Genomic DNA, 21,832 nt, shown 5'->3' on the forward strand with positions numbered 1-21,832 from the left:
CATATCAACTAATGATGTGCAAGGTTCAGTTTGAATGCGTCAGGGCAAATATTCTGGTGTTTGGCCCACCCAAGCAATGGCCACATGGAAACCCATTTGATCAGCCCGCCCACTGAAACTAGGGAAGTATGATGCGTTTCTGATTTGGTAGGATAGTCTTAAGTGGTACTCCCTTCGTCCCAAATGTAAGGCGTCTAATGATTGGTCAAAAGTCAAACCTTACAAACTTTGATCAAATATTTAGAAAAAAATATTTACATCTACAATATCAAATTGACATATTAAGAAAATATACTTTAGGGTGAATCTATTGATAATGATTTAGTATTGTAAATATTTATATTTTTGTGTATAAACTTGGTCAAACTTTAAAAACAATGACTTTTAACTAATCCTTAGACGCCTTATATTTTGGGACGGAGGGAGTACCAAGTTTTAATATATGTTTTGTTATTTCTAGATGATTGAGAAATAATCTTTTTGCAAGTCAATAGTATTTTTACACGAGATTCATGCCACTATAAAAGAAATGAGAAGATCTCAGTTCTGAATGTCACTGAGAAACAACAGTTTTTTAAAATCCACTGAGCTATAATCGCACTCAAAATAGATAACTGTTGCTGGACATGACCGTGAAACGAAAATAAAAAGGTAAAGAACAAAGGAGCGATGCTAAAGGAATATCAAAAAAAGCACTAGTGCGCACTCGTAAAATAAAAGTCTAAGGGAGCATCATGATGGGGGACAAAAGCACACAAATTATTCCCCACTTCATTTAGTTCTTCCTGTGTGATGCATTCCATTGTGTTCTGTACTTCATCTGAACCAGCACGAACACTCGGCACCTATGGCCTCCAAACCCTCCATCAAGATCACGCTCGCGGTGGATAGGTCGCGGAACCGCGTCCTCTTCGCCGACACGGGCTCCGATTTCGTCGACGTCCTCCTCAGCTTCCTCACGCTCCCGCTCTCCGCCGTCCAGTTCAGCGCGGCAGGTGCGTCATCGCCGGGATGCCTTTCCAACCTTTGTGACAGCGTCGACCGTCTCAGGGGCAGTAAGCTGCTGAAGGTTGACGCCTGCCATGGCATGCTTCTCACGCCTTCGCATAGGCACGAGTTTGGGTATGCATCACAATAATACTTACCCAATATTCTCTTTTCGATGAAAAATAACCGCGCGGTCAATGTATTGCTTATATATATTGAATTCTTTGATTTAGGAAATCAAACATTTGTTATCTATCACCAGGTGTTATATAACTACTGGATGCATTCACGATACTTTTGTCAAGAAACAGCCGAATCTACTGGTAGACGGCAATTCCTGCAGCTGCTGGATAATCATGTCCAGACTCGTTCATGTCTACTGCAACGCTATCTCTGGGTCTGAGTCGTTCGTGAGATGTAAGGAACGGTTTTTGATCACAGATGACTGGAAGATCAAGCCGGCATCCACTAGCACCATACGTTCGCTGATTCACAAGTTCAGTTCTGATGCCGTCTTCCATGGTTTTGAAGAGGTTGAAGTGTGTGTCAGCTGGAAGGACGTAAATACTTCCCCGTCCCTATTTTTGTCTTCTATTTTTTGAAAAAGTGAGTGGTTTTACTTTGATCAACAAAAATTGACTAATGCTCCGTGGTTTTACTTGATCAACAAATTGGCTAATAATGCATGACTTATTTGTTGTAAAAAAATACCATTCGAAATTTCTTTCAAATACGACTTCAATAATATACTATTACACATATTTTGGTTAAATCGATGGTCAAAGTTCAACATTGAAAAAGCACCACATAATCAGGGACGGAGGGAGAGTATGATTTATAGTTCTAGGACTCATATACACAGCTAGAAGGCGAATACTTTTCTCTACTAACTTGGATTTTTTTCTGAATTTTAGGTTGTATCCATGCTCAAGGCTTCTCTTTTGACAAATACCACATTCACCGATGTGTTTTTATCCAAGGGAACTGATGACCATGCTGCTCATCCCACCGTGAAACCAGCCAGCGTCGATCAGAAAATTAAAGTAACTTCCGGCTCTTTATCAGAAAGCAAGATCAAGCTTTTCTATGACAGGCAGGAGAACAAGGTCATGTATGCTGAATGCAAGCATGACTTCATAGATCTGCTCCTCGGTTTCTTGACTTACCCGGTGGGCTGTCTGATCAAAAACATGAGAGATGGTGATGTCACTTCTCATTTTGGAAGTAATAGGTTCGTCCATTTGTTCCTTTTCGATTGAGGGGATATATAAATATCAAGCTGATACCAATTACATCGGCCTTTCCAAAGGTTCGACAATCTGTACAACAGTGTCATCGATCTCGACGCAACTGGATTCTTAACAGGTGGCTACCGCAAGGAGGCGTTGCTGGATCCACCCCTTAGCCCGTTGAGGAAGCACCCCGAGTGCTTCACTCTCAAAGAAGGGGACCACGAACCAGAGAACTACATGGGTCTGTTATCATATACCTCATGTAATGGCTGTTGTCATGACTTGGTCGAAGACCGAAAGTATGTGGTAGACGATGATCTACTCATTCATCAGGCCTCTGTGATGTCAGTGGCGAAGCACTGGCGGAGAGATGAGGCTAACGTGGTGGAGATGGACATCACCATGGGGAAACATGAGGTAAGCTAAGGATTATGAATTTTAAATTTATGATCAACACTTGCTAGATCCAGCTTACGTAAGTTTCCTTGTCTTGCAGGTTGTTGTGCTGCTCCAAGCCATGCTTACCTCGAAGACGGTGCTGACCGATGTGTTCATCGACAGGCTGGAGGCAGTCCTCCCTCCAGAAGAACCCCAGGGAGCAAGACCATAACCGTGGAGGTCGCGAGACCTGACACCATTGCCGCCTTCAAGAGCAGTGTCATGAATGAGTCTATGGTTGCAATTATCCGTCAGAGAATGTACCACTCTCTGTGAATTTTACAAGTGATAATTGTCAATTTTTATCTAGACAGGTGGTGTGGTGCTCTGCTATAATAATGGTCCTTTTGTCATGTGCGCTTAAGAACGATCAGAGCTGTCTGAGTTATTGTGGTGGTTCGACTCGTTTCACATTTGAATGGGAGATGAAACTAGATTCAGTAAGATATACATAGGCCAAATAGAATTATATTGTTAGTAACACTAGAAACGCATCTGAAGCAAAACTATAAACATAGTATGCACTTATTTAACTTGAAAACACAAATTTATCTTTAGGTACACAAAAACTTGGTAGACAACTGACAAGAAACTAACACAACAATTTGCATGTCAATTGATATTGTTCAAGGTTTAGCTTGAATGGGCAAGAGCAAATTCTGGTGTTTGGCCCACCCAAGCAATGGCCGCATGCAAACCCATTTGATCAGCCCGCCCACTGAAACTAGGGAAGTATGGCATGGTCAGACCGCCAAGAAAGGATTCGACATTAGCTCAGCAAGAACATCAATTAGCCTGTATATTATTTGTTCCCAAAAAAAAGCATGTTATTTGAATTCACAGTTGTTCCTCCATTTCCCCTCAAAAATGGAAATTTGTTCCTCGATTCTCGAATCGTCTCCAGATTTTATCTCACAACAATGTCACGTTCGTCTTAAGCACAAAGTAATCCTAGAAAAAAATGTGATCCGATGACGAAACAAGAACGAACAACAGGACAGAACAGAGGCAGCAAAAGACGCGCGTCCTCAGGATGTACGCACGGCACGGCGGAGACCGGTCACCGATCAGCGACGGCGGCGGCGGCGGGGCGCGGGCGGAGGATGCGGCACTGCTCGGAGACCTTCTGCTGGAGGTAGTAGGGGTGGAGCGGGTGGTCGTGCGCCAGGAACCCCCACCGGCGGCCGTTGCGCGTGATCTTGAGCAGCCGCAGCAGCATCGCCTCGGCGAGGTCCCCGTCCCGGTCGCGCGCCACGTACCTCGCCACCCGCTCGATCCGGTGCCTCTCCTCCGCCGGCACCCGGTGGTCCAGCGACGTCGTCGGCGGCGGCGGCTCCATCATCGCGCGATCGGGATCTCTCGGCTGGAGTCGATGATGATCGGGAGCGAGTCTTCAGGGTCTGGATCGAGACGAGAGAGATTTTGTAGCCGTTTCATTTATATACAGCGCGCGGTTCACAGTTCGCAGGACACTTGGCCCCTGACAATGGAACGGGAATGTTTTCCTTTTATGGCGCGGAGTGATTTCCAGCCGTCGGATCCCGCATCTCATGGTCGACGTGGGTACACATGTTATCCAAAACTAGTTGATAATTTCATCATTTTTTTCCAAATGGTGATAATTTCATCATTATTATCACTTATATTCTCCTACGAAATTAATAGCCTGATACTATCTTTTCCCTCGGTTAATGATACAGCTAATGATCCAATACTATTTCTTTCCCTCCACTAATGTAATACAGATATTTTTCCCTTTTTTGCACGTAGATGTTATCCGATCTGCAAATTGAGGGGCCGAAAATAGTGAAACCACACTTGCATTCCTTGCTACTAAACGATGAGCCAGTACTTGCATTTTACATGGTAGGTTTTCAGGAACACTATTCTATCTCTGCTCAAACACTACAGCACACACAGAAGATGGTCACAGGCACCAGCACCAGCATGAGAACGAGGAAGGTATGTGCCCGGTCTTCCGGATCTGCGCCGCCTGCTCCTCCGCTCTCGCCGCTTCCTGGCTCCTCCTCGCCTCCGCCGCCTGCCTCTTTGCCTCCGCTCTGCGCCCCGCCGATGCCAGCTTCCGAGCAAGCACGTCCTGCTCTCGAGCTCGCTTTCGTTCCATCTTCGCCTGTAATTTCAGAAGAGTGGCAGTTCCTTTAGATGTTGCCATGTTGGATGCTTGAGTTTCTCTTTCAGTTTTCTTGTAATCTATCTGGCTAAATGCTATCAACTAAACATTCATATTCAGAGATTGTTTCATTTGCTAATTCAGAGAAATTGAACTGACAGTTTTATATTCAAGTAGGATTCTACTTCAGAGATTCAAGTAGGAGTATTCAATAGGATTCTTGCTCTTCACCATTAGGGACTAGCCATCAAAAGTATGAAACTGCATCGATGCTTTTCAGATGTGATGTTTCAGAGGGTATTATTAGATCATCAACTAATATATAGTCAGCATCTCAAGGTATACCTCTATTCTCTTCATTTCAGCTTCATATTTTGCTCTTTGGTGATTTTCCCAAGCTTGAATCTTTACCTCTTCTCTCTGGAACCTACAAGAATTTGCAGGATTGAAGAAGATGAATGATAAATCTGGTTTAGGAGAAATGTGCAATAAGGAAGATATTTCACAAGTGTGCAAATGTCTCTCCTAAATAGGCCTAGCAAATAATGACATATTGTTAATAATGCAATTTTCTGAACTCCGTACCGAATTGTGTATAGTGACATTACAGTTAAGCACTTAAACTAATATCCGCTAGCACATAGTTAGAAATTTTACCTTGCAAGATATTTTGCTTTCTCTGCCTCCTGCCAATCTGCAGCACGGGTCTCTCTGTCGATTTCTAGAGCCTTATCTGCTGGAACGTTTGCGAAATTTGCAGTAGCTCTCTCTTCCTTGCTTGCCCATGCAGCTATAGTTGTCTTGCCTAGCCGTTCACCGAGATCCATAATTTCCTTCCTGGTGTTCAACTGTAGCTCCTCCTCAGACATGCCCATCTTGCTTGAATCAACATTAGCACCACCGAATTCAACGCTGCGTTGCGGAGTTGGTGTCCGGGAGGAAGTAGGGCTAGATGCTATTATAGGAGTCCCTGTCCGAGAGGGCTCCTGGCTGGCAATTGGAGTCATTTCTGTTCCCATATCTCTCATCGAGACAGACCTAACTACGTGTTCTGGTTCCTCGACTATTGGAGCAGTTTGTGCAGGTTTCAAGGAATCCGGCTGAGTGAAACCTACATATATTGTATACAGAATATGTTATCAGCACACTAAAATGTATTGATAAAATAAAAGCGCAAACAAGAAATTTCATTTCTGTTTTGCAAGTTACATAAACAAGAATATATTTATTACTATTACTGTCAGTATTTTGGGCAGGATATAAGCATGTCGATTATAAGTAGTAAATAATAGATCAGTATCCCTGAAATATATATAGGTCTGGCACCGCAATTTTTCACTACAAACTCCTCATTTGAAGAAGAGTGAATACCATGCAGGTATACTGGTTGCTGCTTCAGGTAGAAAAACCCACTTGAAACAGTTTGTTGAATAAATTTAGAGAAAATAAGTAGTGGATTATGGCAGATTGGCTTTTCAGGAAAGGGAAACATCAAGCCTACTAGAATGATAACATCACAGTCGGGCCTTTTCGCACCACCTACTAATGTATCATGATGTTATGTTCCACTTGTCCCTGACTCAGCCGGCGCCAACAGCTTCAAATTTGCCAACCAACAACATCAAATTTGCCAACCAAAACACTTCCAAACAATCTTTGACCCAGCTCAGCGTGCTACATCATAAACAATGATGAAACATGCCAGTTCAACCTCCAAAGTTCAGACAAACATGCTAGGATATTCCAGACACATCAAGCAGAGATATTGCTCTCAAGTCACCGACACAGCAACATTTATCAGCTCATGATCACATAGCAAGCGTTATCAAGTAAATCAGTGTGAGATAACATAATAAAAACATCAAAAACATGTCAAGTTCTTGCTTACCAACTGAATTACCAGCCAAGGCTCCACCAGTGTTCCTCGGCACCTCGGCGACAACCTTAGCAACGGCCGGTGGATGAGCTCCGTGCTCGGGGAAAGCAAACGCCGACCTCTTGGGCGGAATCCCAGCGGCGCTCGCTGTGCGGCCAGTGCGGTTCGCCGTCGGGCTGGAAATCCACTTCTCTGCATCGTCCCACTTGGACGGCGTCGGTCTAGAGAACGGCGGCAGCAAAGCGGACACTGCCGACGACCTCTTCACCGTAGTTGGACCCGACGAGCTGCTCTCGGAGTCGAAGCTGTCGTCGTCCTGAGCCCGGTTCCTCGATCTGTGGCCGCTGTTGCTCGACATCTCTGTGGAGGTGGAGCATTCCAAGCTCCCTGTCGAACACAATTGGTACCGAAGAGTTAGTAGCGTTCAGTAAATGGTAACCACTGAGCTGTATGTACAAACAGTGGGACTTACTCCGGTCGTCGAGCTCGCCGGAGTCGTTGGCGTCCGGCGAGTTGTCCTCGCTGTCGTGCTGCTGCTTCTCTAGCCCGAGGAGCATCGCCCGCAGCTTGGCCGGGGAGAATCCGCCCGACTGCATCGCGGCAGAGAGGAAGTTAGTGATTTCTGAAAGAAGGGGATCGAGACGTTGGGAGAGCTAGTACTCATATCTGCGGCGAACTGAACCGAGAAGAAATTGCCAAAACTTGATGGAACCACGCGAGAATGGACAAAAGGATCCCCAGCTTTCTAGAAAACCGTGCAGCACAGATAGATACCCGACCCACATCAATCCCATGCTGAAAGCTACGACACACACTCACATCGTCGTCGCCGAATTAAAGACAAAATTGAGCAGAGCAGAGGCATCAGCTGGAACAGGATGCTGAAAGACACCACTTTTCTGCAAAGTGAGCAGCGAATTCAGCAGTGAAGCGTCGAAATGTAGGCCGGATTTTGGGGAGGAATGGAAGAACAGAAGCAGAGCGCTGCAGGGGAGCAGTCAAGACGCGGAAAAAAAAAAAGAGGTGGACCTATCGGCAGAAAGCGCATCGAATTCAGCAACGGCAGGGCAGACATCCTGCTTTCCAAGAACTGATCATCATTAAAGAGATGGATAGAGAGGTCACACCTCAAGATTCCCAAAACAACGTTAGCAGCAGAAACCTCACGAACAGCAGGAATCCAAGACTAGAGAGGACCAGCACAATCTACCAAATCGAACCAAGATCGCCGGTGCCAATGGCATCTCGGGTAACTAAACCGCGCTTACACCCGGAGGAGACAACAAAAACCCGAACCAACCACCGAGACTGGGAGTCGGCCGCCATGATTCGAGCTCGGGAGCAAGCAGTACGGATGAAAACCAAGAAGAGTGCCCAGACCAGACTCCCAGAGAAGATCCAAACGGGAAGGAAGCGACGGAGGGAGGATCGATCGATACCTGACGGTGGGGCGGGTCGTGGATGCGCTCGTAGTCCATCGGTGGCGGGCACTGCAACGGTAGCTCCTCCTGGAAGTTGAGAAGGGTGGACGATGAGAAGCGGGGGAAGGAGGAGAAGGAGACAGGAAGCTTAAGAAGCGGCGAGACTGCGAGTGGTGGTGGTGATGGTTAATTAATTACTAAGTCTGATTGATTAACAATATGCCTCTCACGATGTCAATCAATCGAGCTGATTAAGACCTGCGAGGAGAAGTGCATTTGGAGGCTTGCGAGGAGGATTTGCGAGTGGAGATCTTGTTGGATCCTTTCCCCCGTGTTTCGTGAGTCAAAGGTGACACAATTTGTTTGCTAGTAATCATCATGTGCTTGGAATTTCATTCTGGAGTGTCATCCATTTATCCTCTCTGAAGATTGTCTCATCCATTTCATGCTCTCTGAAGATTTGTTCTTCTGCTTGGTTCATCAGAGCATCCCCACTCGTTGGCGCTCCCCACGTCCAAATCCGGCGAAATTTTCGTCCGGATTGGAGGAAGATTTGGCGTGGGGAGGAGTAGTTTCCCAGTCGTGTGCTCCCCAAGCGGCGTTTCTCGGGAAAAAGAGGATGGCTCGGGGAATCCGGACGAAAGAGGAGACACGTGGACGTGGGCAGTTGGTTTAGCTTCATCCGGAGTCCCCGGTAGACCCCCGGAAAACCGAGGATGGCACGGGGAGTCCGGACGAAAATAGGCTCAAATCCGGATCAAAACGAGGAACCGGGGACCTGACTGGGCCGTTTTTCGCCGTCCGGATGAAAAAAAGTGGCCGTGGGGGCTGTGTGGGGAGACGAGTGGAGATGCTCTCAGAGTTGTAGGGGATAAAAAAGAAGAAGAAAATGATGATGTTTGAATTTACTGCGTCTCGAGCCGTTCACCATTGCCGCTGCAGGAAGCAAACGGCAGCGAGCGTCACAGCAGGTTACGTGCGCCGCAGGCTCCTCTCCTGACCTGACGCTCTGACGCAACACTATTTAAACCTCGTTTTGAAACAAGTCAGGTCAAGTCACACAGATATTCAGAGACTGAACTCTTCGGCGTCAAATTTCTACTTTATATATAGTTTTTACTAATCACTCGCGAGAATTTAGTTATATCCAGCAGTTGTACGGAGTGCAAGTCGTGTGGCGCAGTGACTGGCAGTGCACGTGTGGGGTGGTACAATCTGAATCTGCGCAATGGGCAGATTAATTCATTCGTTCATTAGCAGATACTATAATGGAGGAACTTTCGTAGGAAGAGAAAATGTTTGCGAGTAAAAACTGATGGAACGTGGCAGGAGGAGGACCAAAGAGGCACACATGAAGCTGCTAGTGTAGGCAGGCACATGTTGCAGAAGTACTTGGTCCACGCCATGGCCGAGGTAGGGACACCGGCCACGCTCCTCTGCGACTTGTCTATTCTTGGCCCCGTTGCTCTGCTTCAGTCAGTTCCAGCTTGCCAGTTTAGAATGCAGAGCATTGAGTACATTCACTTTAGAAGTTTACTAGGAAGAATGCCCGTGCGTTGCTACGACAGAATAAATTTAGATTTTGACATGCAGATAAAAAAAATTATGTTTTAGAGTTTCACAAACAAATTAAGAAGTGCATCATGAAAGACATTAGCCTTCGAATATTATTATTACCTCTACTTCCCAATATAAGATGTTTTGGTAAGCTATTTTAGCAAAATAAAACTTTTTATATTTAGTATCGGAGACCTTAAAATGCCATGTCTCCTATAGACATTTTTTTTATTCTAACATTATAAAAGAAAATAATGTGAAGTGTGATATGTTTGTGTCTTTATTTTGGAGATAAAACTTTTAGCAACGTGCCATGTATTATTGTATATTGTATTAAATAAATATTTTTAGGAACTTGCCATGTAATATTGTATATTGTATCAAATAATTTTTTTAGGAACATACATGGATCAAACTACTGGATTCTTATTTCACATCTCGAACAAAACCAATAGTGAAGTAAGGATTTTTTTTTTTTTTTTTTTGAGAAACACAGTACAAACGCAGACGCTCACATACACGCGCATACACTCACCCCTATGATTTTTTTTGTTCTTGTTGTTTGTACATTCCCGAGAAAAAAATCTTTTGAGAAATATTACATGCGCTTATTTACTTGCAACCTTCTATTTAATTAGCTTACACCATATATACTGTCTTTTTTTGCTTCCTGGCTCGGCTTGTCTCCAGCAACTTGCCACCGTACATGAATCGGTTAGTCTTGACGTAAGGCAAAGGTGGACTAAAATTTTCCCTCTATTAGGCAACTATTCATGTTAGTGATTGTCTATTCGGTAGTACCTGTACCAATAGCCCAAAACGGACCGCCAAATCGAAGGCAAGAGTAGGCCAGAGGTGGTCGCACGGTCAGGAATCAAAGACCAAATAGCAACAGCCGGACGGAAATCGGCAGGGGTTCTAAAAAAAACTGGAGAGACCAAAGTGAAAGCTTTTTATGCTTAATTGTACATGCTTCCACAGCTCTGTCTCACTTCGTCTGATGGTAGTAGTAAAATGGTAGATACATACACAATCGTAGGTATTCTAACTTCCTGTTCTTGCCTTTCTTTCCGCCTGGCAATAGAACTGCAGGTGAGCGGAGAACGCAACGCAGCGAGGCTTGCCCGCATCAGATCTGCAGAGCAGACTGTCCACGCAGGAGAGGCTCAGTACACCGGCGCACACCGGCGTCGGCGCCGGGTCTGGAGGCAGCAGCGCCATCTCGTCGCCCGCCTGGAGGGGCACATCTACCTCGTGGGCCGCCCGCTGGTCTCCTGACCACGATCTCGGAGCCGCTGGGCTGTGCTGGTCTGAGACCATGGGTCGGGGCAGGGGGCTTCTGGGATTCTCCCGTGGCACGACGGCCGGAGGAACCGCTCGGCGCTGGCCTGACCGGAGGCGGCGGGCCCGGCGGGCGGCGGCTGTGTGACCAGGGGAGGCGTCCCGATTTCGATTTCCTGACGAGTTCAACTGCTTAATTTCCACCATCAGAATGCTCTGATTCCTTTCGTTCTTTTCTTCCATTCAGATCCCGAGTCTTTCCGCTCACATAATCACACCACTGCCGCCATCGATGGGGTGCGCTACCGCACCTCGACGAGTTTTTTCCTTTCTGTTCCTTGGATGCTTGTGGATATCCAGAAAACCTGCGTATATAAACTGGTAAAACTCTGTTTAATGAAGCGAGGTGGTACTAATTTAAGCTCTCTTTAGATCGTTAGGCTGTGATTAAGATGGGTTCGATGCGGAGCTGGCCCAGCAGCGGTCAGCGCATCTTGTGGTCCATGGTGGCGCGAGCGTGGAGGCAAGGTGAACCGGTAGATAGCAGGAAAACTAAACGAACCGGTACGGTGGCAATGTGAAGTATTAAGTGATTTGGTGGGAGGGTAAAATGGTCCAAATAAAAGTTGGACGAAAATTTTGGCAGAAACCTTAGCTCCTTTATTATTAGGTATAGATAAACGACAATAAACAACTCGGTTACCACTTGGTATGTGTAAAACAAATTTTAAAAATGTTAAAATGGTTAGGAGAAAAAAATCCACACGTAGAGGAACATGTTCTATGACTATGCGTCAATGCGTGCATATAGAGTTTCACACTAAAATATGTTTAGGAGAAAAAATCCACATGTAGAGGAACATGTTCTATGACTACACGTGCAGGTAGAGTTTCACATTAAACAGATAATTTTATGTCCTATGTAAAAAAGATAAAAGAAAGATCTTCAGAAATAGACTATTTTAGCACCAAGAACTCCTTTTTTACACGGGGCACAAAACATGTCGTCTTTTTTGCTAAAACAACTTTGTGAGCATGTAACATGTCTAGATATAGACGACATATTTTTTGTAAAATATGTTCAAAATACATTTCAAATAAAAGGTGCTTATGCACATAGGTGCAGAAACAGCCTGTCCTAAACTCGCAATCTTTTTTCTACAGAAACTGGGTCAGAATTATTTTTTGCAGGATATCTGCGTCGAAGACCTTGTACAAGGTGCTAAATTCCAAGAGGTCCTTCCAAGTTCCAACCACAGTAAATTTTAGTTTACATTCTAACATTCTCTATGCAAGTGCAAACATGACTTCAGGGACACTTTTCTTGGATTCTAGGTGTAAAGTGCACCACATTTCACTGGCGGTATTTTTCTTTACCCAAATTTTAGGATCAGGGTGTGCTGGCACTACTTATAGCAGAGTTTTAACATATGTTTGGCCGAGGTAGGGACACCGGACACGCTCCGCAGAAGTTTTCGATTTTTTCTGAATGCGACTTGTCTACTCCTTTCCCTGTGCAGTTTGGAACGCGGAGCGTACAGAGTTTTTACATTAATGAACTCTGAAATCTGAATATATTTTTGTTATTTACGGTTCAATTAAAAAGTTTCATGTACTGACAGTGGAACGGGCTGATTAATTCGTTCAGATACTGGACCGGGAGTGCAATCTTTTTGTGATCGCAGTGGAATTAACTCTCCGCATCGATATTTCTATAGAAGGTGGACATGTAAAGAAAAAACGTCCAAAAGGCGCCTCCCGATTCACAATTGAAACTGCTGCACACACGACACATCCTTTTGTATGATTCTTGTACGATGCAAGATCTGACGGTGCTGCACTTTTTCGCGAAAACGCAAAAGATTTGCGTTTCGATGTATTGATAGATAGAAAGAAGGTTATATGTACATGTCTAAAAAGGACAACCACCCCGCACTACAACTCGATCCAAGAAAGGAGACCTAATCTAGGGGAGGATTTGGCGGACACCCCGGGCTCCCGTGTTCCCCATTGCCGCGCTTCGGTCTTGATGTCGTTGAGCAGGGAAGGCACCGAAGGCTGTGCACTATCGAAGATCGCAGCATTCCGGTGTTTTTAGATCCACCACGCCGTGTGCTGCACTTCAAAGCCAGCTACGAATGGTTCTATCTTGACTCTTCAGGAACAGGATGGAATCTATTATACGTGAGCTCATTCAATATATGTGAGTTTACTTTCTTTTTGCAACCATAACTTCAGGAACAACATTCTTACTTCATGGCTGTGATGTACCCGACATTTCCATATCAGCGTTTTTCTTCATTTCAAAATGTAGGTTCTTTCTTGGTCATACAGGTACAGCTAAACATTCCTAAATTGCTCCGACAAAGATGCCTAATCATTTGTTGGTGGAGAAGCATTAGACAGGATAAGAATGCTGAGTGGGTTTAGGCTCATGAAATCGCGCAATCACTTGATGATTGGCCGTGTAAGACTTTGACCAAAAGGGTGTCACCATCAACGGGTTCATGTCAACCTGTGGCTGTGGGTGCATGCTCATAGGCTTAATTTGTCCGGCTGTCAGATTAGAAAGTAATAATCCACTTCATTACGTGCGATCTGATTAATCTACATCCACGCCGACCGGAAGTTGAAACTTAAAGGGGCAACCAGATTCAAAAGATACAGCATGACATTTGTCATTGGTGCTGCGTGATGGAACAAGGCCGGCCATTACCTCCGTGGTCCATTGTTGCAAACGCATAAGTCCAAAGATGGAAGCTCAAAGCATTTCCCTTGATGGTGATCTCTGAACTGCTACTGCTACCAGACGAGATAAGCTACGTCGTTGTGCATATGTAGGTTTTCGTCTTATTTGTGAAGGACGCCGTTACGTAAAGATGCACAAACTATTATCCTGAACAAAAGTAAACCTTTTGTGTTTGTCATACCTCAATTTTCTACTTTGAGCGGACTTAATTGCATACTTTGCTAATAATTTTGGTGGATACTTAACTCAGCTACACAATATGCATAATACTAACAAATCTACGGGTAAATATGATTCTTCTTTAAAACAGTCCATAAGCAGGGACCTCTTGACTCTCATACCATATAAGATTGATGCAGTAGTCATATTAATCAAAAATCTAAACTAGCTGACAGGATATTGCCGCCCGAAACACCTCTTCCGCTTGCTGAGGCAGCGCGAACTGTAGACCCTTCCAGGGCTTGCCTTGATCCTCCAATTCCAGCCAACGCCAGCGTGTTCGTAGCGCCAAATTCAGCAACCTCAAATTCTTCACGCCCAAGCCACCAAAGATCTTCGGAGAGCAGATCATGTCCCATGCCACCGCACACTGTCCTCTTCTTGCTTCAGTAGATGCAGACCAGAAGAATCCCCTCAACGGCTTGCCTTGAAAAAATCTAAACTAGTGAAAAGGGCTAGAAATATAGTTATATTCCAACATCGGTTAAAGGGGAATTACACCCTCGTCTATTCCAGCTGGCAAGAGCAATGTCACAATCCATCTCCGATACCAAAGAGAGCCCACTACTCTCTCGCTCTAGTTTGAAGGGTGCCACACGTCAAAGTTGCTCACCCTAGAGCTCGAGCGGAAATCGTCAACACCGGTACTAGGGAACATAGACTATGCAAAACCACACCTGCCATGTACTCGTGGGTAAAATGCAGACCACACACCACCAATCTTCTATTCTTCCGGTCAACACTGATCTGCACAATATTTAGAGGCTTCACATTTTAGAAAATTGTCAATAAGAGAATAACTAACAGAGACTTTTATCAAAAAATTATGTTAGAGCCTTACCATGGCTGCCACCTACTAGCCTGAAGTAGTGGTTCTTCGGGACATGCTAGACCGGTAGAGACTATAGTGAGGTGTAAGCAATGGCGGATGATGGCAATGGATCTGCTCAGGTGCCAGCGATAGCAGGCCAACGGTAGCAATATATAATGGAGGGAAGACCTGCAGACGTCGCTTATAGTGGCGGAGACAGGGGCCAGCAAGGCCTGCCCCCTAAGATTCAGTACTTATGCCTAGGTCCCTGCTATTTAGTACTACATGATGTGGTTTCCCCCCCCCCCCCAAATAGTCATTTTCTCTACTCCGGCCCCTCTTATTTGTTTATCCTACCTCCGCCCCTGGTCGTGTAGTAGCATAACAAAGTCGTACGCGGCACGATCGGCAATGGATCTATCTTCCCTCGTCATGCTAATTGTGGGCAGCACGCCGAGTCCCGCACTTCCGTCTAAATCTAATCTGGTAACTCAAACATTTGGCGAAGGCCCTCCCACTAAAGATTTTTGCAAGACGCGGACATTGTTGTTTCACAAGGTCTTGGGTTGATCTCTCGTTGAACCCAAGCTTTTTTCTCTACTGGGCGCATGGCTAAATGAATCTTTGAACTGAAGTCTACTGCTGAGAAAAAGATCAAGCCTAGTGAGGAGGCCCGACCAAAGCAGGGGAAACATGTGCTTGCTGGAGTGACGCACCAGAGTCAACGAAGTATGCGAGAAATAAACAAATTTCCACGATGATCTAGTCCAATAAAGCTTATTTTGCAGCTTCATCCCACCAAGATTGTTCCTGGGGTTGGGTTGGTCAGCCAGGGTGGCTGCCCTGGCCCCCTATGATATAGGTCCTCAACCTATGTATGTAATGTAACTCTATTGCATGCAAGGAGGCAATCACACAATTGACTAAGTCCACCATGGCAGGTAGGCACTCTATGGTATTTCTCCTCTAACCACGCATGAAGCTTCTTATGCTATGTTTTTTTTCTTTTCTCAAAAATCAATGCCACCTTCACGGCTCCATTAATCCCCTTCCTACTTGGTTGCTCGTTGCCACCACAAAGGTGGGGGAGGGCGCCCACAATGTCAGTAAAATCAGATTACATCTCCTCCTAATCCATGAATTTTAGTGCATGGTTCTAGTGCAAATTCTTTCATATACCCACTGCACACTTGCCCACTCACACGGTGAGTATTCCTGATTTTTATCCTTTCCTTCGCTTATAAATATGATCCACTCCATCCCATTTATTAATTCACTCACACAAAATCTAATTCTCAAGCGGTTTATTTCTAGAAAACGGGACCTAGGCACCTAGCCAATTGCTAGTCGATTGTTTGAAAATTTCTCACTTTCCTACTCGATTTGACTACGTTATCTAAGTCTATTTGTTACTAAATTTCCAACTAGGATGTTTTTTTTTGTATCTTCAGAAGTTTTGGATATCTCTTGTAGTTGTTGTTGAGTGTTGACTCTGGGCATGTTCTCTTAGATGAATTCCGGCTTGGATCAGATCAAGGTAAAAGGCTAAACTTGTTGTTCAGAACAACCCAACAAGAGTACGGGTATGAGATAAAATATTACCCATAGATTTGTAAATGAGATAATATCATACCTATCGGGTAGAGCGGGTACGGGTGTGGGGATTGTAGAACACATACCCACATACCCATTCACCTATCTAAATTTGACAAGTGGCCATCGTGATATTCTAAATTACTTATTTTTCTTCCTAATCACGTGTTCGTGTTGCTAGGTTGAACCTCACTCTTTCCGGTCTCACAATCGATAGTAGGTTAATGAGGATTAGACCCCTATTTTGGATTGCTTCACCTAATGTCATATTTTTTAATCAATTTGATGTGTTGTAAGCGTGTGTATTTTTACCCGCGGGTACCCACTTACCCTGCCGGGTGATGGGTATGGGAAAACTTGTACCCGTTGACGGGTATGGGTATGGGTGATGTGTAAAATTGAAGGCAACGGGTACGGACATGTGATGGCTCTACCCGTACCCATACCCTGCGGGTGCCATCCATAGTTGTTCAAGTACTATTTTAAAATTTGTGCAGTAATATGTGATCTAGAAAATGTTCGTCTGGAAGTGAAGAAAAGGGAAAAAACGATAAAGGGAAATGAGTATATTTTTAGGATAATAAAGGGAAATTAGTTTTTTTAGAGGGAGTAAAGGGAATTTGTTTTTTTAGTGTGGGAGTAAAAGGAAATTAGTTGATTGGAACTCAAAAGGATCAAAGGCTGTAGAGAGAGACCGTGGGCGGCGGCCCATTGCCAAACTGGGCTGAACGTCTCTGCCACAGCCTCAATTTCTGAACCAACCCCTAACCCCCATTCTCCCGACACGATCACCTTGCCCTCCCCGACAGAAACCCTAACTAACACCACCGGCCGGCGCCGCCGCTCTTACCCTCACCGCCCCGGCCATCCTCTCCTCCGCCGCCTTTCCTCCCTCAAACCCCAGCAGCACACCGCCGAATAAGCCATGGCGGAAGAATCAGCCGCCGTCACGTCCACCAACCACGAGGTGGACCTGGGCCACCTCATGGCGTACGACCCCTCGCACCACCTCGCCGCCGCCCCGTCCTCCAGGGCGGAGCTGCGGGAGGAGTGCCTCCGGAAGGCCACGGAGCTGGCGCAGGCCGTGGCCGACGCCCTCTTCGCGCTGCCGGCCACCGAGGGCCGCGACGGGCCCGTCGTCCGCCTCCCCCCGCCCGCCAACCGCCTCCCCCGCGAGAAGCATGTAAGCATAATAACATCTCCGCTCTCCTACCATTAACCATCAACCATTACTTATGCTATATATGAAAAAAAATGCTGCCTTCATTGGTGTGGCTACGCCGATGGTCCTTGGTATGCTGCACAAAAAGAAATTTAGACCAGCTTGAATAGCAATCACCATTCGATATAAGAATGTGAAGATTAGATTTTCAGATGCATGGTAAAAAACAGAAGAAATGGATCGAAGTGCAAAAACAAACACGAATATATGTTTTTCCCACTCAAGTTCATATTTGGTATATGTGGCCGCGTGGGAGATACTCATTAGCTGAGTGGTGAAGGTAGGTATTAAGCTGCTCCAAAGGAGATTCACTTATTTATTACCTCAATCTGAGCGAGGCTTTGCGTTCTTTAATCGAGAAATCTTCTACAGTTGTCAGTCAATTACATTTAAAACTCAGAATTATGCAAACAAAGCAAGCACTTACAAGATGGCCACACATGCCCTTAGACTAGTCATGGTGGGGAGTAACATAGAGCAGTAACATGCACATGTTACTAATAGACTGTGGTATTCTGTTTACTTAATAGACTGCAGTGCCATATTTTAAGCACACTAATTGGATTTATTATTCTGTTATCACTTGCGGTGAAGTACCTGATGAGCCGAAATCATTTGGTCAAAGATTGACAAGCAAGTGATTTGGAATAAGATGCTTAAAACAATGTATCAAGCCTGAACGCAAGCATAACTGGGATCAACAGATCTAAATCTCTCCCAGCTTCTTATTCCACGAGCTAATTTACAGGAGTTTTGTCGGCTCACAAGTAGCAATTATATGGGGTAACTATTCGGTTATTTTTAAAGTAGTAGTTTTTGCGTTGACCTGACATTATAAATGTTTAAGAGGAACGGTATTAGACATATAATTTCAGAGCCTACATCTACATAGTACATGTATAGAAGTAGGGGAGTGTACCTCAGTATCATTTCAAGTATATTATAAGAAAATAGTAGTATATTAGATATCTTGGAATGAAGGACACTAACCTGTCTAGGAGCCATGGATGAACTTCTGACAGGGCTGCAATTAAAGTGAAGAGTCAGTAAGACTACCCAAGTATTGACTTTGGCTTGAAACATTGTTCAGCTTAGCTATGCTATATACTAAAATAAAAAATCGTTTAATGTTAATTACTCCATCAGTTCACAATTACCTCGCATTCTAGGTTTAGTCAAAGTCAAACTTTTGAGTTTGAACGAATATTTAGGAAAAATATCAACATCTATAATATAAAACCTATTATATTAGAATCGTCATGAAGTATATTTTCAAATGCATTTGGTATTACAAATGTTAATATTTTTTTCTTTTTTTTCTTAGTCAAATTTTACAAAATTAGACTTTGAATGAACGTAGAACGCGAGGTAAATAAAAAACGGAGGGAGTACGAATCAATTTCAGAGAGTTAAGACAACAAATATAATAGTATACAAATATAGGCAGAGAATGCATGTAGTAACATCTTTACCTACAAAGAAAAGAAGGGATATAAACATAGAAGAATACCTCTGCAAAAATAGAATGACTGTTATGACCCAAAAAAAAGTCAGTATGAGAGAAAAGAAAGCATGCTGCTATGTAAATGTAGGTTGGTGTTTCTATACACCATGATTTGGTCCCAAAAAAAGTCAGTATGAGAGAAAAAAAAGCATGCTGCTATGTAAATGTAGGTTGTTGTTTCTGTACACCATGATTTGGTAAAACTGCACAATCCCGTGGAAAAAAATTGGTTATTGCTTACTTCTCAAGTATTGCACGCATCTGTTCATGGACAATACTGACCTCAATTGAGTCATTTTTTTAAGTAAATAAACTTAACCAACCAGGTATACACATAAACAGATTATGCTGATCCTGCTCTTGTGTGCTAGTACAAACTGAGCTGTCCTAAACTGAACTGAACTTCATGACTAAGCTGAATCACACTGAGATGGAGTATGAGTACCTGAAATACTGCTTTGGCTCGTTAATGCAGGTGACCATGTGGCACATTCATCGAATCACAAACATTCATCAAATCACAATGTACGCAAGGATACATCACAAAGGAGCAGCATGTACCAAAGAAATATGCACCACAAACAATTAGAATATAAAAATCGGCTTGTACAGAAGTTTAAGAGGATCAGCATGAGCGATTGCAAGGTGCGGTAAAAAATGATCATCTCATTGTCCACATCTATTTTTGAAGTATGAATGCCATAAAAGGCCAACTAATGCAGTATCACAATGTAGATGCACTCGAGGTTGCATCGCAGGAGCATTTCCAATTTCTTTATTTTAAAAAATAACTTGTTAATTCAATGGTCTTGTTCTATCAAAGGCTACAAGAAAATGAATGGCAGTGGTAACCAACAATCACCTGAAGAAGCTGTTGCAGTCCATTTCTTACTGAGATTCATAAGAATAAGAATCCATCTCATCTGCAATTTTTTCCTGCTCATCTCTCTATAACTGTATAGACTATAGAGTATAGTTGTAATTGTAAACCTGAGATTTAAATTTTGTTTAGCCCGAACTTAGCATAAACTAAATTACTCTTCAGGCCTACAACACCACATCATAACAAGATGCAGTGTTCGCTACTATTTAACAGTATAATTATCTTTGTCCCTCTCACAACGAATTAGAAAGTATAATTAACTTTCTTTGTATGAGGTACCCTTGTATGCGTATTCATATAGGAAGAAAATGAAATAAGGGAGATGAATACTCAAGCTAATATTTTTCTTTCCTGTCACCAGTTACCAAGGCCGGCGCCTCCTACAAAGTGGGAGGCTTTTGCAAAACAGAAAGGTGAACTTGTTATTCTTGCCGGCTCTTTGAGTGCTTTTGTTCGAATTCTATTTACCTGGATCTGGTATAAGTGCATAACAGTAACATACTTCCAGGGATTGTCAACCGCAAGAAGAACAAGCGTACATGGGATGAGCAAACCAATTCGTGGAAGCGGAATTATGGCTATGATCGCGTTAATGACGACAGAGACATTCCCATCATTGAAGCCAAAATGACAGATGGTAAGCAATTTGCCTCCTTTATCTCTAGCTAACAAAGCTTTTCTTTAGCATGTTGAGCAATCTTTGTGAGCTTCTCCTCTACTGATTATCTATGTAGTTATCTTGTGTGGTGATACAAAAGCTTAGCAGCCTGCATGCTTTTGCTTATTTACACAGATTTTGTCCAGTAATCAGTTTCCAATGCTCTTTTCTTTTATGACTGACTGAATGTAACTAGTCCTCAATTTATATGTAATTAGTTATAACATGTATGTGTCTTCAAACCTATTTTCTCAATCTGTTACCCTTCTAATTAAATTTGGTTAACAGAACCAGGTGTTGATCCATTTGCTAAAAGAAGGGAAGAGAAGAAGGGCAGGGTCGATAAGCAAGAAAAGAACAGACTTGGGAATCTAAGGAATGCTGCAAAAGTTGGTGCTCTGCCAAGGTAATCCTTTCCTGCTATCTAATATCATCTGCATACCTCATACGCTACTTTTGTCTGTTATTCATTACATTAGCAACTCAAGAATCTAATATAATAGTTTCTGAAAAAAATTATGCAGTCATATACAGCTTGCTGCCACAGCCATTCCGATCACAGGAACTAAAGCTGATCTGCCTAGAAAATCTAAGAAGGAAGACCTTGAGAATGTTGCTGGTATGGCTTCTTCAGCAACGGCTAGTGGTGGAAAGTTCGACAAGAAGTTGCCAGGCGAGAAGCCTCTTAAGAAAGCTGGCAAACATAGAAAGGTTTTTCTCTCCTCCTATAAACTCGTTCACCTTCTGTAGATCCATGTGCCTTCACAAGTTGATAGCTCCAGCAGCTTACCTGTTTATTTTCTGCAGTTTCTCCCTGTGGCTGAAGGGAAAGGAATGGGCAACCTGGAGAAGCAGCAAAATGACAAAATCTTGAACAGCCTACTGGCCAAGAACTTCGAGGAACCGTTGGATGTCAGCAAGGCAAGCTCTGAAATCAAATAATATCGTACATTCATTTGTTTAGTCCAGACCATCTATCTAACAAACAGATGTACATAACTTTTGTTACCAGGCAATCACGATGTACAAGGTGAAGAAGGACAACAACAGAAGGAAAGAGAAGAAATCGTCGTCCGGATCGGATAAGGTGAAGCCTGGGAAGAAGATCCACAAGAAATCTTCAAAGAAGAGCGCTTAGGTCCACATCATCCATCCTTAGTGTAGGAGGCGATTTTGTATGGTTGTTGTCCTGTTTAAGTTCATCGGAGAAATATTGTCATTCCAGGTGCTAGTTGTGACACAAGAACCTGAATGTTGCTGTGGCAATGCT

General features: G+C 43.8%; 3 protein-coding genes and 1 pseudogene across 4 annotated transcripts; 2 read left to right on the plus strand and 2 right to left on the minus strand.

Moving 5' to 3' along the window:
• Nucleotides 1–431: 431 nt before the first annotated feature.
• On the plus strand, nt 432–3,022 carry LOC124695017 (annotated as a pseudogene).
• Nucleotides 3,023–3,717: 695 nt separating this feature from the next.
• LOC124694479 lies at nt 3,718–3,999 on the minus strand. Its single transcript, XM_047227463.1, has one exon. It carries the CDS (start codon nt 3,997–3,999, stop codon nt 3,718–3,720), a length of 282 nt encoding a protein of 93 aa, XP_047083419.1.
• Nucleotides 4,000–4,421: 422 nt separating this feature from the next.
• Nucleotides 4,422–8,192, minus strand: LOC124695018. The gene is made up of 6 exons (XM_047227919.1): nt 8,104–8,192; nt 7,137–7,254; nt 6,677–7,051; nt 5,446–5,899; nt 5,134–5,215; nt 4,422–4,788 (listed from the first exon to the last, which is right to left on the minus strand). The coding sequence occupies exons 1-6, from the start codon at nt 8,140–8,142 to the stop codon at nt 4,585–4,587; spliced, it is 1,272 nt and encodes a 423-aa protein (XP_047083875.1). The 5' UTR covers nt 8,143–8,192; the 3' UTR covers nt 4,422–4,584.
• A 9,028-nt stretch (nt 8,193–17,220) lies between these two features.
• Nucleotides 17,221–21,832, plus strand: LOC124695019 (ribosome biogenesis regulatory protein homolog). Of its 2 annotated transcripts, none has more exons than XM_047227920.1 (7): nt 17,221–17,478; nt 20,266–20,317; nt 20,413–20,541; nt 20,851–20,968; nt 21,087–21,273; nt 21,370–21,483; nt 21,575–21,832. In XM_047227920.1, the coding sequence occupies exons 1-7, from the start codon at nt 17,221–17,223 to the stop codon at nt 21,698–21,700; spliced, it is 984 nt and encodes a 327-aa protein (XP_047083876.1). In that variant the 3' UTR covers nt 21,701–21,832. The 2 variants fall into 2 exon arrangements, with proteins under 2 accessions (XP_047083876.1, XP_047083877.1); XM_047227921.1 differs by lacking the exon at nt 17,221–17,478 and adding an exon at nt 19,412–19,666.

This window comes from Lolium rigidum, chromosome 3 (assembly GCF_022539505.1).
Source record: "Lolium rigidum isolate FL_2022 chromosome 3, APGP_CSIRO_Lrig_0.1, whole genome shotgun sequence".
NCBI lineage: Eukaryota > Viridiplantae > Streptophyta > Magnoliopsida > Poales > Poaceae > Lolium > Lolium rigidum.

Coding starts and splice junctions, on each gene's coding strand:
- LOC124694479 (XM_047227463.1), bottom strand. CDS start 3,999: ATGATGGAGCCGCCGCCGCCGACGACGTCGCTGGACCACCGGGTGCCG.
- LOC124695018 (XM_047227919.1), bottom strand. CDS start 8,142: ATGGACTACGAGCGCATCCACGACCCGCCCCACCGTCAG. Junction 7,052..7,136: donor CGGCGAGCTCGACGACCGGA/GTAAGTCCCACT, acceptor TGTGTTCGACAG/GGAGCTTGGAATGCTCCACC. Junction 4,789..5,133: donor CTGAAATGAAGAGAATAGAG/GTATACCTTGAG, acceptor CTGAAATTACAG/GCGAAGATGGAACGAAAGCG.
- LOC124695019 (XM_047227920.1), top strand. CDS start 17,221: ATGGCGGAAGAATCAGCCGCCGTCACGTCCACCAACCACGAGGTGGAC. Junction 20,542..20,850: donor TGAAGCCAAAATGACAGATG/GTAAGCAATTTG, acceptor TTTGGTTAACAG/AACCAGGTGTTGATCCATTT. Junction 20,969..21,086: donor AAAGTTGGTGCTCTGCCAAG/GTAATCCTTTCC, acceptor AAAATTATGCAG/TCATATACAGCTTGCTGCCA.